The following is a 15,167-nucleotide window of genomic DNA, read 5'->3' as shown; positions in this document are numbered from 1 at the left end:
GAGTCAGCTTCTGGTGTCATTCATACAAATAACACACAGGTCATTAATGCACCATCGAACAGAAATCAGTATTTGAGTTGTTGTTATATTTTGTCAGTTTGTGAGACTACAGGTGTCAACACTGCAAGAAAAGTCTAGTCCCAAAGGACTGACAGAATCAGTCCTTTCTAATTCATGCAGGACTACTGTACTGTGAAACTTGTATCTTGATCTGCAGTCATTTATATTCAGAGAACAAAGCAGGCCTCTGTTGCAACAGTTATGGCATTGATTAAGTTAGATAAAGCAGGAGTGAGCAGTATGGGTGAGATGGACTGAAAGTTGGTTTTCAACTATTATAGCAATAAAAGATATTGTGCATGCTGTTTTATCATCATCATTGCTAAAGGTTTCACTAACAAGTGCAACTAATACCACCAGTGTTGCTTTGCAGAAACTTTGCATTGGATGGCATAGCTTATAAAACACACATTATAAGCCGAAGAAAAAACAGCAATTTCTGAAATCTTAAAATTACTTTCCCCAACCAGATACAGTTAACATGGTTCCACTTGGGATTACTTAATATTACTCAAATTTCTATTTTCTCTTAAATTCAGCAACAATAAATACAGTGAACTTGGGATAACAGCACATTGGAGAAGCCTAAGCCTCTAGCTACTGTAGCCTCTTAGTAACTGGCACTTGCACTAATGCAGTTTCATCCTGCTTTATTTGGGTGCAATTTAACCTCCTTTTACTGAGGACAGAGTGGAGCATCTGACATGTTTGTGCAGATCAGGCACCAGTACCTGTTTTGGCATGACAGTACTCTTGCTTTTCTGCCCCATGTTCAGGTCACCTCTTTCACCTCTCTTTTAAAGTTAGATAAAGGCTTTTTACCCAATTTCATTATAACATCAACGCCAGCATTGACGTTATAATTTAGTTGTATGTTTAACAAAAGCGTACTGCGATATGTAAGACCTCTGTTTCCACTAATCTAAGACACTCCTATCATTTCTGTTTGAAAAACAAATGTATTTATAAGATAGAAAAATGAACAAACCAAATGTATTAGAATTTGTAACGCAAACATGCAAATTATGTTGTTCTGTTCACAGTCTATACGTATGTTTAAATAAGTATGGAAATCATTTGAATGTTGACTCAAGAAACAGCTTAGTGGAATAGAGGAATGGGAGTAAACTATCATCTTAACATCTCCAACAGTGAAGCATGGCATGCTCAATGAAGAAAGATCTTTATTACACACAGTGTAGGGTAGACCGTAAAATGAAGAGAGAGAGTGAGAGTGACTTGCAGGAAATACTCTGAAGTCGACTCAAACACAGGGCACAGCAGAGAGAAGCATAGCCTTCGGCATATTAGTTGTCTGCTCAACCACAGTGCTGTGAAAAAGAATTTGCCCTCTTAGTGATTTTTTCCTTTTTTGAAAATTTGTCACAATTACATGTTTCAGATCATTATGCACATTTTAATGTTAGACAAAGATGATTCCAGAAAATATAAAGTGCACTTTTACGAGATGATTTCATTTATTGAGGGGAAAAAAGTTATCCAAACCTACCTACCTCCATGTGAAAAAAAAACTGTGGAGGAATTTTTGCCAACTCGTCTTTGCAGAATTGTTTCAATTCAACCACATTGAAGGGTTTTCAAGCATGAGTGGCCTGTTTAAGTTCATGTCAAAGTGTGTCAGCAGGATTTAAGTGTGGACTGTGATTCAGGCACTCCAAAACCTTAAATTTGTTTTTGAATTCGTTTTTTGAGCCAAACAGTTTTTTGAGCAATAGCTTTTTTCGCACAAGGCCAGGTAAATTTTGATAACTTTAAAGGAAAAAACAAAACAACTTTTTTGTCATTTATAAGCTGCTTTGTTTTTCTAGACTTCCCATCTTTTATTAACGTGTCTTACAGGATAATATGTCGTTAGCTGTCCTTGAAACAAAGCTTAGTAGATGTTGGGTGTTGCAGCAGTAGAAAGTGTCAAGAAAGCTTTTTGCACCAGAGATCATTAGAATTGATCCGATCCGAATAGTGCAAATTTTCCTTGTGAACTAAGAATCTAAGGTTTCACTTTTGCACTATGATTGTATTATGGGTGTGTTTAATAAAGACATGTAGGATTATTACTGTCTGTGTGTTATTATCTGAAGTTTGTGTACTTATTATATTTTTCAGCCCATTGTGAGCAGTTCATAGAGAAAATAGACAATCTCAATGGTTTCACATGTTCCCATGCCATAGAAAAACAGAATCAACAACAATGAGCTCTCTTTCCTTTCACAGGAGGGCAGTGTGGAGTCGTCAGAGCGTGCTACTATGGTAGAGCAGTACCTACAGGAGTTGGTCCAAAGTGCATCAGACACCAACCTGAAGGGCGAGGCTTTACACAAGCTCTGGCCTTCCATGTTTGCAGAGATGGTGAGAGACTGTGTCTTGGAGATGAGGGACCAAGCGACCTTCCGCCAAGCCAGCCTGGCAAAGCTCTCTGAGACCAAGTGAAAAGGACCAAAGGTTCACTGTTAGGCAACATACATGCACACGTGGACAGAGCTTTCTTGGGCATCTTCGTCCTTTAATTTCAAAATGGATAACACATAATCACTTTATCAGTTTTAATGCATTTGGAAACACAAGGGTGTATTTCCTTAGTCTGTTGGAAGCTTCTGCTTGAAATGTACGTAGACTATTTTATAGGTGTCTGAAGAAATTGTCTGAATGTAGATTTTTCACTAAAAACCCACAGTTTGAGTCTTCAGAGCTTGAAGGTAAATAATACTTGAAGAATGTTAAAGAGACTTAGTGACTCAATGTGCATTGTTGCCCCTAGGGAGCATTGTCTGCACTTTAAAATCCATCTGAATGACCCTTCTACACCATTAATATCATCAGCTGAAAATGACCAGTGTCTCTTTTCTTGAGACTAGAATGATTTTTCTGTCTTAAAGCCTGTCTCATCCATTGCTCTCTCATTTCTTCCTGCGGGGCATAAATGCAAGGGCACAAACAAGGACAAGGTCTTTTCTTTGTTTACCACTGATTTTCTGTATTGTGCTTAGTATTAAACAATTCTGCATTAACACTGAGATTGTCTGCATAGTATGCCTAATTATTTTTCTGATAAATGTTTCTACTGCAGTGAAGGGGCTAGGTCATCCAGTTAGATCATTTCTTAAAATATGCCATTCTCACTTTGAAAGTCAGTCACAAGCCATTGGTATTTCAGAAGGCGGAGGCTCTACATTCATGCTAGGAGGTCCAAAAACTAGGAAGGTAGTGTGAACTAAGACTGGAATGTCCCCGAAGGTGTAGAGGCTTCACCTGTTTCCCACCACCTGCTCTTTAACCCTACAAAAAATGCTTAACCCTTATTTAATCTGACAGTCAGCAGGGAATGGCACCAAGCCAGAGGAGTAACACCACGAGTGTCAAACAGCCCCACACAAGCTGATGGGTCGTGTTGTCATATGTCATCCACCTCACTGGAGATCAGTGCCTTTCTTGGGGCATTTGACTTGAAGAAGGCAAGAACATCCGTGCCCGGTGGCTATTTCCTGGTAAAAAAAAGTAATGTGAGTGACATTCATATTTACTTTTCTCCCACAACAATCTTCTGCCCATGCTACAGAGTATAGTTCAGCATCTGTTCTGATAGAGCAGTTAAATCTAAGAACCAGAACATCGCAGTTGTTGTATAAAAAGAAACACGGTATAATGTGTTGTTTTTGGGGCAACTGTCCCATGATGATTTCATATGAAGGCTCATTGTTCTGCTTTGACAGGAAAGCTCTCAGTGCAAATGTCTGCTATCAGAAAGCGACAACTTGTTTACTTTGAACACGTCTGATGCACAACATTGCTGCCTATCAGCAATGCACTGTTGTTATATTTTGTCAGTTTGTGAGACTACAGGTGTCAACACTGCAAGAAAAGTCTAGTCCCAAAGGACTGACAGAACTTTGTGACTAGTGACAGCAAACAGATGCAGAGCCACAAAATGAGAGCAATGTCTCATCGCTGGAGAGAAGTCCAGACAGTTTAGTATTTCCTGAGCTCCATCCAGTCTAGAAAGCTACACACATGAATATGTGCTCCATATGTCTTGGTGAGAAATAACTGTCAATCAATCTGCGGCACAAATTAAATACATATTTGTTTATCATAGGACGTTACACTGACATTTGTATTAAATGTGCAATGTGTATTAAATGCAATTTTATTATGTCTGAATATTAAAATATATATAGTTCTTTTTTCAATTAGAGTTGCTGAGTTTGCAGCAAGGATTAGTCTGGTTACATGATAGTAATCTATAGCTGTAATACTTAAAGTGGGTGATTAAAGCATAAGGTTTTCAATTTATCTCAGTTAGCACTGGCTACAGTAGATCATCAAAATAGCTTTTATCTACGCCTGAAAACTGAGCACTTGGATCCTTGCTCACAGTAAATCAATGCACTTTTTTTTCTGTCACAACAGCAGCACTGTACGTCTCAGCTGCCAATGCACAGTGGCCATCAGCCAAGAAGAGCTTGGATAATGAGAGGCAAACTAGTGTGAGGATTTCTGCAAGGCTGTGAAGACAATCTCATTTTCAGAATGCAAATAATGGACTAACTTTCTTTCCATCTTTGTGTACCTCTGATTTCTCAGACAACTTTAAACCTCCACGCTACAGGCTTGATTGATTCAGCTGTGGTTTAAAGCTTACAGTTGTCTGTTTATGAGTGTAATGGTGTAATTATAATGTAGACACACGTAGAAGGTCACAGTAAACCCAAAAGGGGGAGTAAAATGAGAGTGAGTTCATTATTGTACTTATTATAAAATAGTTGACTAAACCCATGCAATATTATCTGTATAATCTCTGTTTGGGTGAATGACAAGCTAAAATCCTAAGAGCTGGTTTAGAAGCTGCAGTGTTGATATGCTCAACTCTGATAGATTTTTCTGCAGTCTGGAGAGCCGGCTGCCAATTCGTTCCACCTCACAGAACCAACTATTAGTTTCTGCTGGAATGAACCAAGTGTATTGTTTATTGTGAGCCATGTGCTGCAAAAAATAATGATCTGAAACAGTGGTTTGACTTGTTAGTTAATCAATTGCATTTCAGAATTATGAGTTAGATGTAGATTGCAAAATAAATTTCCCCCGAAGATCAACTTACATTAACCCTTAAAAAAAATGTAAATAAATAAAGGGAGATGGTGCTTTACTATAGCTTGTCATTCTACTGCTCCCTTTAGACACATTCATGAAATTTTTTTGAGTGTTGTCCAGAGACAGTGTACATGTTCACCTTGTGTGAGACAGTAGTGTCCACTGTCTTTAAATCTTGTCTAGACAGACTGTCAGCCAATCATCTGAAACAGTATTGTTTGTCTAAGAAAGGTTTAAAAACTTCAAGGTTAAATGCCTGAGCAGTCTCAGCATCTATGCACTAGTGAGAAAAGTCAGTGGGGGCAAGCTCCCTTTACTTTACTCCCCATACTGCAAAGAGACATGCTGCAGTGCAGTGGTACCTAGTGCCACTGGTGATGGATCTCTATGCACAGACTTAGGCTGCACAGACATATTGGTATACTGATTTCACAATATTTGTAGATTATGTTGGCTATACTCTATAATAAAGGCTGCATGTTTATGAAGGATGGCTATAATAAGCTGCTGTGGTATAAACCACTCTGCTATGCATAGCTCTGTTTTTCAAACTAAATAAACAGACTGAAAAGAACAATACACTGAGCTTTTTTACTCTGCAAAAATAAAACAGCAAATGTCTGTGATTCAAGCCTGAAGCCAAATGTTACTCCACATGTGATCTACCTCATATAAAAATGCCTCCAGTTTTCATTTAGCTAAAAAGTCTTTTATCCAGTTTTTGTATATTTGCTTTGGCTGCATCTGAGTACCAATCCCACTTAATGAAGTCTGCTCCTTTGAGACATCCTGGAAAAAATCAAGACAATTCTTGTGAATTATAGTTTAAATTCACTGTTTTGTGGTTTTCTGCATTTTCCCAGTATTGAAACAGTATAGGTGAAGCTGTACATATAGCACTATGAGTTGGTTTATTGGATGACCAAACAATAAATCCATGCAAACAAAACTGTGCAAATTGCATTTCTTTCAGAACAGTTTCTTCAATGACTCTATGTCATTTTGTAGAAGTTAGATAAAAAATGATCATGTTACAGAGGCATGAACTAGATTATCTAATAAGTCCTGGCTGTATTTTATTTGTGGCAAGAAGGGGAAACATTATTTTGATAAAACTGCCCTTTAACTTTGCTGTTTTGTTATTTTATATATTGAGTTTGTTTTTAATTGCTGCTGATTAAAACTATTGCAAGTTTTACAAAGACTCGAGCAATATTTTGAAAGTTGTATTTCAAAATAACCCTCACAAATATGAGTTACTGGCGTCCTTGCGGCGTTGTATGTATGCAGTGTTAGAGAACAAAAGCTAAATGCAGCTAATACACTAGCATTTCAGTTTTTCAGCACTTAGATCCTTTTTGTGACCTCTGTCAGAGACATGGGAGTAGCTTTGACTTGATTAAGGACCTGCAGCTCACGGCGAGAGGAGTGTCGAAAAGACTTTGGAGAGGAACATAAACCCCCCACTTCCCTCTCACTTTACACATAAATACATCCAAGCTCACCACCACCTTTCGCGGAATTGGAAAGGAGGCGCACACCTCAATATTTACACGAGACACAAACACACACAGTCAGACAACGTAGTCATAGCGGCAGGGGGCGCAGCAGAGGGCGCATTCTGTGGGTTGTGTCAGTTTCCAGCTTTCTGTCATTCAGTGGCTTTGTGCGTAAAAGTAGAACCACCGGAGTCACCGTGATGATTAGAGTCTGGAGTTTACACTCTGCCTGGATTTGTTTCACAACTCTGGTACGGATTAACTGATTTACATGGCTCAGCAGCAGGTTTCTAGAGGGAAGCCCTGCATTTCTACCTGGATTAATGTTTCGACCATGAGGATTGCGCGTTGATAGGACCTACTACTTAGAGCTTACAGTGAGGCAGCAAATAACTTCACCATACACGCGTCAGTAACTAAAAGTACAGGTAGGTGGAGATGATGCTATAGGCCTTTCTGTCATACTGTTATCATTTCTTGTTATTTTTCTTTAACTATAATAAATGAATCCTCACAGCAAGTAAAGTGAATGTGTATTACGGGAAGTGGCGTCCTGCGTTCTGAGGGAAGAATCGCAGTAATTAATCAAACGTTACTGTCTGCTGGGCGACCTTCAAAAAGCATTATTCTATCCAGTGTGCTCTGAGGTTAAACTCTATGATATTCAGCACAACTAATTATCTACCACCCCCATTCACCTTTCAGTGTTTTCCCGGTGTTTGCTAAGTGGCAGTTCTCAGGTCTTTTTGACCATTTCATTTGTGTCAATAAAATTCATGTAGGAAATGTGCAAAGAAGGCCTAGGTTATAGGGTAAGGGGTGACAGGTGAAAGCTTTTCTCTGACCGCAACTCAAACCTGCTGTCAGCGGTGATGCAGTTTTTAGATTCCAGAAGTTAAGAGGTCATCACAGGGTCAGGTGGGTAAAAGTCTTTTTCAAATGGATTCTAGAGTGAAGTGGTAGGAAAAAAAGGTACCAGTTTTGATAGAATCAACGTTTCCTTTGAATATATGCCAAGCTAAAAAGGTAAACTGAGTCTGTTCTGTAGATGGACCGTGATTAGACAGAATCCAACTCTCCGAAGCTTCTGGACTGTAGCCTCACATCAGAGCTGAAAATGTCACCACCACTCAGGTGCATGCTAATGTCAACTTCTCTTTTTACATTTAAGTGTACAGCTTTAAGAAACCAGGAAGTATGAAAGGAGGCTGTGTCTGGACTGTCAGGTAAATTAATATCGGGTGCATTCATTTGTGGTTAACCTCAGATTTATGTCTGTGTTCCCATTTTTTGTGAGACTGACTCATTCTCTGATTATCCTTAATAGAAGCTGAATAACAGTATGTCAGTATTTCAGCAATATTTCAATAGTAGTATCAGCAAATCATAATTTATATTGTAAGCCAATAAACCAGTTGGAGTAAAGCTGTAAATATGACCAGTAATTACTTCTCTCTGGTTCCTACAGACTGTCTATGCTGCTATTGTTACTTTGGTCAGATCCCCTGGGCAGCCAGCACACAACAGACCACAGAAAGGTGAGCATGGGAGATGGAGCTACTAGAAAAAATATGTCAGTGTTCTAACATGTGTGATTTTCTTGATGTCCTAATTCTCATGATGGTAGACCTCCATCAAATGTTTCCTGGAATTTTTCTTTTTGGTGTTTTATCTTTTAGTCTAATTGCTTGGTTGGAAAAAGAGACAGGAATGCTCATCTCCAAAGATGGCATGCATGATTGTTTCTCACCAGCACAGCCAAATGCCACCCAAAACAGTGAATAAGAGTATTCCCAGGGGTAACCTGACCACGGTGATAATCTGTACTTGTAGAGACGGAAAGTGAAAACATCTGTCGGCCTTAGCCAAACAAAGAGGGCTGATTTTAGTTGTCAGCAATCCACCTCTTGACCCCCGCAGAGACACAAGTAATGGAAGATGGCTGACCAACAGAACTGTCAGAAAGAAGGGTGTGTGTGTGAATTGCCTCCGTGTGTTTCTACTGGGGGTCCAGCTGTGTGACCTTTGGGTGACCCAGAGATGACAGTGGCTTTGGGTTACAAAAGCCAAAGCTGCAGAAGAGGCGGAGGGGTGGTCCAGGGCTTCCCTGAATAGCTGCACAGGCTGACTGACAGCAGAAGAAGCTCCCTGCCAACTCTCCCTACTGCTTTTGTATTCTCTTTCCATCCACTAAAAGTCAAAGGCAGCTGAGCTTTTACTACAGCCATGTGTTTGCCCAGAGAGGTTGTTGTGAAAGGCGACAAAGCACTCCTTAAAGACAGGATTTCCACGCAACTTTGCGGATAAAGGCAGCTTGGAAAAGGACTCCTGCTGGCAAATTCCTCAAACAGAGAGCAGAGAGTGATCGCTGCTAATATGTCCCTGGCACAGCGACACAGTCAATAGTGAGAAGCACAGGTAGCCAATAGGGGATAGACCACAAACAGACACCCACTAATCAGCCAAATCAGGCCTTTATTCCCATGAACAGAGGTCTATTTCATGAGCACTGGTGGGGGGCAGAGAGGCAGGATAGTTGTGGTGATGTGATGAGGTCCCCAATGTAAGCTTTTATTCAAAGCCATTATCTTTAAAGATTAAAGTCTTGCTGAGGCTTTCCACAAATCTTTGACATTCAGATCTTGCAGCACTTTTCCACTTCTTTGCACTTTGTGATGCCCTTAATTGATGTTTCATTTCCATGCAGGTTCCTCAGAGGGCAGAGCACCACGAGGAAGTTAGGGCAGAGCATGGAGAAATTCAGGGATCTTGGGGTGTCTGGGGTCCCTGGTCAGCTTGCTCCCGGACCTGTGGAAAAGGAGTACAAGAACAGACTAGGCCGTGCCTACCCGTGTACGCTCCATCTCAGTACCCCTCCAGAGGGGCTGGTGTTCAGCCTCATCAACCAGGCCATATAGTTTCAGCTCTTCGGCCTACAGTTCCTCTGCACCGCAGCACAGTCAGACCCTACAACAGCAGCAGCCGTGGAGAGCTGAGAAAAGAGAAGGAGAACAGGCCTGGTGGGCGCAGGTACACACTTTTAGCAGATATTATTCTGCACAGAGACATGGGATTAATTGTAGGATTGCCAGCACAATAGCAATCTGACCCAACAGACAGGGGCATTGCAAATGAAAAGAAGTTGGGCCCAGCAATTACTGCTTTTAGTCCATATAGCGTGTCATGGTGGAAGATGACTAATGTAGCATCTGGCACAGGTTGAGCTATCCTGACAAAAAGTACAATGTCAAAAATTATTTTCCATATTTCATCTTGCTTGACTGTGACATACTCTGTGACACTGATGGTTAGACACACTATGTAAATATGTTGGAGTGAATGAGGATGTTTTACTTAATTTCAGTCAACTCATAACTGTTTGGCAACGTTATCGGTCAAGACCATTATACGAAATGAACATCATCCTTTCCCCTCTGTGTCTTCTGTATACAACCTCCCCTACCCCCTTTTCCACAACCACACACTAGTTAAAAGGGCAGTCTGCTATGACTTATGACCAGGTTACTGTCAGAATTCATGACCCTGCGACTACTTAAACTACTAAACTTTTTATCTGAAAATTACAAAATGTTTAACATTTGAACAAATATTGCAATTCATATTTCTATATCTATGCATTTTATGCGACTATGTTGATGTGTTATAAGGCACAATGAGCCTTTTTTAAATAAAAGTATTTCAGCTTCTGTGCTTTTTCAGTGAGTCATGTATGGCTGTGCTGCATGCTGAGCAGCGCAGCCTAAAAGTGACTGTTTGGAGCCATCATTGTGGGCACATCTGACTGCCCTGCAGTGGAAACTAGTCTTTTATGGTTGGAATCAAAAGCCCGGCTTGTGCTTGGCAGCTTTGTGACCTCCTTCCTGTTGTGGTTGCCTTTAAACAAATAGCACTGACAGCTGAGTAATGGGGGGTTGTTTGAGTTGGAATCGAAGGAGCCAAATAACAACAAAAGCTCCCAGAATTCTGCCCATGAGATCCTGGTGCATCACAAAAGTTGTAGTTCAGAAGACGGGCCTTGACATTTTCTTCAATAAAAGATGGCATTTCGCTAAACCTAAACCTTTCCAATAAAAAAAGATATTGATTCAAGTTTAAAACATTGTCGGTAGAAATACGGTAGCAGACTGGATTCAGTTCTGTGGTATTCGATAGGGACATGTGTAGCCTAGAGATGAAGTGATAACTACACTTGCACACTAAGTGTTAATATGTTTGTGTTTTCAGGAGGGTAACAAACATTATCCCAGGGAAGTATGGCTATGGAAGGGCGCCCTATGTTACTTCACTGCAGACGGATACAGGCCAGGGCTCTAAGATCCCTCGCCCACACAGACACAGACGCTCTGCTGCAGCTAATTCCCACCACCCCACAGCTAGAGGCCATGGTAGCCACAGGTTAAACAACCCTAATGCTTCCAGCAATCTCCATCTCTACAGCAGACCCGACATTAATGCCAGGACACAGCATCCCAGAAATAACCAAGTCTGGGCTCCCCTTTACCAGCCTAGTTCAGCCAACAAGGCTGAGGTCCAACAGGAGCACCATACAGGCAGCCACATGTCCAATCCTAAGCAGCATCAAGTGAGACCTTACAACCCTCTGCCTTCTTCCTTCTGTGCTGGGGAGCATGCTCGCTACAGGATCTGCAACAGTAATGTATGCAAGTCTGCGTTTTGTTTGTATTCTCAGACTGGTTTGTTAGTAATCTGGATTTCATTATTTTTAATGCTCCTTTTGTTTGTGTGTGCAAAGGAAAAGCTAGCATTCAAATTATAAACCATTAGTTTTAACTTTGAAGCCCTATACTGTTTAGACATGTAGTAGATGTGTCCTCTACTACCATAACAGTTTAATTTGGATAATTAGACCTGGTTCAAATGTGTTTAGAGTTTATTAGTCAAATTGTCAATGACTGAGTTGAAGAATTGAACAAGAACACCTAATATTAATTAGAAACTAGAAAGCCTATGCTATTTATTGCACTGTAGTGGACTCATTAGCTTTGGGTGTGAATAGTTTATACTTTTCCAGAGCCACATGGCCACCGCTCAAACTTGAAACCAATCTTCAAAACCATCTCAGAATCTATTTTTGTAAAGTTTTTGATTGAGATACTGAACTTATGAGTGGATGTTTTATAGCAGAGCTCACCAGAGAGCTGCACTTGTCTGTGTGTTTGAATCAAACATTAAACCTTATTTAAATTACTAGGGAAAAACCCATAATCTTAATAACTCATACAGCACCTTCACGAGTTTAACACCAGCTTAAATGCATGAGTATGTGGATAATCTTCTAGGTTATTGAATTGATTCTGTGCATTAAAATGAATTGAAACAACCTCTGGTTCTGCACATTATCTCTATGTTGTGTGATGACAGATATTCAAGTAAAGTAAAGCAGACCAGTCTTGTTTAGACAAATGATATAATGTATGGAGACTTAAAGGAGGTTGGGTTTCACTCTGGAGCCTTCATATATGCTTGGAATCTAAGTGCTTTTGTTAAAAAGACAGCGCTACAAGTGGAGGAGTGGAAACAGTTAAAACAGTGAAGGCTCACTGTAGCAATCAGTAAATCAGTGGCTACAGAGCGTGACAGTGAGACGCGGTTGTAGTTACAAAGGGATTTACCTGTCGGACTTGGTGTTTTCATGGAAAATAAATGCATGTTTGTATTTCACTGGTCCTTCCACAGGCCTGTCCCCCATCCAGCAGGCACATCCGGGCTGTCCAGTGTTCATCTTACAACAACCAGCCTTTCATGGGCAGACTGTACGAGTGGGAACCTTTTAATGAGGGTAGGTTACATTTATGAGCAGTGTGAGCATACATAAACTGTATATATGGTTAGGTTCATAATCTGCGGGACAAAGACAAAATTTCTTGTAGTTTTGCCTCTGTACACCACCATAGTTGACAGTCAATCAGACAGTCGATATATGATCAAAATGTAGAGTTTCTGTTTTAATTCAGAGTTGTCATATAACTTTGTATTACCTGTAAGGATTGTATATACAAGCAGTATGACTTTTTTTCTCTTTAAAATGCAAAACATATAAGCAGGAAACTAATATGTTAGGATTGTACATCCTGACATATTAGTTTTTGTTAGAGACGAGAACGAGATGACTGTCTGTAAGGATTGTATATATTGTTTTTAATACTTGGATGAAAATCCTTTTTAGTCAGTGACCACCTGAGGTCTAGAGCCCATGGACATCATGAAATGCTGTGTTTCCCTTCTGGAGATTCTTTGCCAGGCCTTTTCTGCAGCTGCCCTCAGTTGCTACTTTTTTATATTTCATAACTGAAAAGCATACTCTGTTGGATTGAGATCAGGTGACTGATCCCATTTATTTACCTTGAGAAACTCTTGCAGTATCGACTAATTGACTAGTTGTAAAATAATTTTTCTTAACCATGAAAATAATGGTCATTGTGTTCTTTAGTACTGAGTTGGCCAAAGCACTCCTTCTTTTTAACAATATACCAGATTTTTGATCTGGCTAGTCCTACAGTTTTTTGTTCTCTCTCTGAGGCTTATTTTGCTCTTTCAATCTCATGATGGCACCTTCACTTGCACTGGCATCTGTGTGGGCCTCATATTTAAAATTACAGTGGAATCCTATAAAACACTAATTGAAAACTTTGGATCAATGTCAGACATTATGTTTCCTACATTTGCGATAAAATAAAATGAAAAAAGCCTCACCTGGCCACGAAACTGTTTGTTAGTCACCTGTCCAGTTAGTTTTTTAGCCTCTGAAAATGTGTATAAAATTCTTAAACAGTTAATGCAGAGTTTTTGTTAAACCCCTTGAAATAAAGCTCAAAGCTCATGGCTTCATTGTCATATAACTGATTTGATTTTAAAATCTATTGTAGTGGTATATAGAGCCAGAGCTACAAAAATTTAATTAATACTAACTTTATTTTAGAATTAAATGCATATTTACCCCAGAATAACAGATAGCATATAACAAGGACACTGTGTCTCTACTGTCTTTAACTGAGCAAAAAGGGCAAAATTTCCTCACATATGTCAATTTTGCAGTCAGTATTGATTTGGGCTACCGTCACTGTAATGGTCTTGCCCTTGCACTCTCCTAATTTGCAGGTAGATAAAAAATATTCTAATCCTAAGTCTGACTTTTTACTATTAAAAATTTTGAGTTAATGATGCCACTTGATGAAAAGCTGAGAGGCCGCTAACAGTTCATCCTGAGGGCGACATGATTAAGTCAAAAGGCTTGAGCCATGAAATCTCTTGACAGAGACAAACGTTTCAGACTTTGAGACTGACAGTACTCAATTAATCCCCGTAAAAACTAAAGCAGGGGTTTAGCGCTGTCAATATTAGGATTATTTTTTGCTTCTTTTGTGTATGTATGTCACATACACAAATGACTGAATACCTGTAAAGTGTTGTTGAAGAAGTAATAAATGCTGCTCAAAGTCAGTAGCTTCACCTAACCCCCTGAGGTCATACATTTCACAGTTAACTGCATGTTCACACTGTGTTACACCATCCACAACCTAGACATCTGCATTACTCATACTCTCATAACACATACATATAGGGCCTTGGGGGTGGACACGTTATACAGCATCCACAGGATGGTCTGTGTATTCAAACCCACCTCTGGTGCTGGTGCCCTACCCTCAATTTTAAATGCACTGAGGGTTTTCGGGAGGAGCCTGCTGCTCTCTGGCAGGAAGCACCATGCCCTCCTGTGTTTTAAATGCACTTTAGAACAACACCCAGCAACACTACATATGAGCGGGCGGAGGGAGGTTTGGGGTCTCCACTCACCCCTGTTCTGTGAACCGTCAGGGCTGAGGGGCTGGGAGGAGGTGCTGGCCATTTCTTTTCTTCCCCCCCTTTCTCACCATTTCTTCTCCCCTCTATTTTTTTTCTCTCCCTCTCTTTCTTTCATTTTTTTCTCCCTGTCCTATCCGCCAGTCATGTCTGTCCCGTCTGTAACAACCAAAAATCTAATCAAATAAATACATAATTACAATAAAGGTCAATCATATGGACCAATATGGCAAGGCCATGATGATCCAAATGGTAAAGTAAAGCCGCTTGGCATCTTTCTTGGCCTTCAGACAACAATTCTGATGGCTAAAGATCCAAACGGGACAGGCAAAAAAAAAGAAAAAAAAGCAAACCTAAACCTCAGTTTAAAACACAGAGATGACTAAATACCTGTAAAGTGTTGTTGAAGAAGTAATAAATGCCGCTCAAAGTCAGTAGCTTCACCTAACCCTGAGGTCACACATTTCACAGTTAACTGCATGTTCACACTGTGTTACACCTTCAGCTGCCTGACCCATGACGTATTTAAACTGATGTGTAGCTTGATGTAAGGACTACGGTATGCCACCTGTCCGTAGGCTTACTGATGAATGTTCATACGTACGAACTCATTTAACGTACTCACCTGAAGTATCCAGGCAACAGTCAAAACAACTGACT

The 15,167-nt window shown here is 40.1% G+C and overlaps 2 protein-coding genes across 5 annotated transcripts in view; both read left to right on the top strand.

Moving 5' to 3' along the window:
* Positions 1–6,115, top strand: part of lrrc49 (leucine rich repeat containing 49) — a 37,240-nt gene extending 31,125 nt beyond the window's left edge. For all 4 annotated transcript variants that reach the window (XM_026174238.1, XM_026174229.1, XM_026174248.1 and 1 more), the window contains one exon: positions 2,293–6,115. In XM_026174238.1, coding sequence (XP_026030023.1) covers positions 2,293–2,508 — 216 coding nt within the window. In that variant the 3' untranslated portion in view covers positions 2,509–6,115. The remainder of the gene's footprint in view (positions 1–2,292) is intronic.
* Positions 6,116–6,371: 256 nt separating this feature from the next.
* The window catches only part of thsd4 (thrombospondin type 1 domain containing 4), a 48,334-nt gene continuing 39,538 nt past the window's right edge, over positions 6,372–15,167 (top strand). The window contains exons 1-6 of the mRNA XM_026174211.1: positions 6,372–7,093; positions 7,837–7,891; positions 8,134–8,203; positions 9,373–9,695; positions 10,911–11,343; positions 12,384–12,486. Of these exons, the coding sequence (XP_026029996.1) occupies positions 7,863–7,891; positions 8,134–8,203; positions 9,373–9,695; positions 10,911–11,343; positions 12,384–12,486 (958 nt within the window). The 5' untranslated portion in view covers positions 6,372–7,093; positions 7,837–7,862. The remainder of the gene's footprint in view (positions 7,094–7,836; positions 7,892–8,133; positions 8,204–9,372; positions 9,696–10,910; positions 11,344–12,383; positions 12,487–15,167) is intronic.

This window comes from Astatotilapia calliptera, chromosome 1 (genome assembly GCF_900246225.1).
Source record: "Astatotilapia calliptera chromosome 1, fAstCal1.2, whole genome shotgun sequence".
In the NCBI taxonomy this organism is placed as follows: domain Eukaryota; kingdom Metazoa; phylum Chordata; class Actinopteri; order Cichliformes; family Cichlidae; genus Astatotilapia; species Astatotilapia calliptera.
This window is presented reverse-complemented; position numbering and strand designations above follow the sequence as displayed.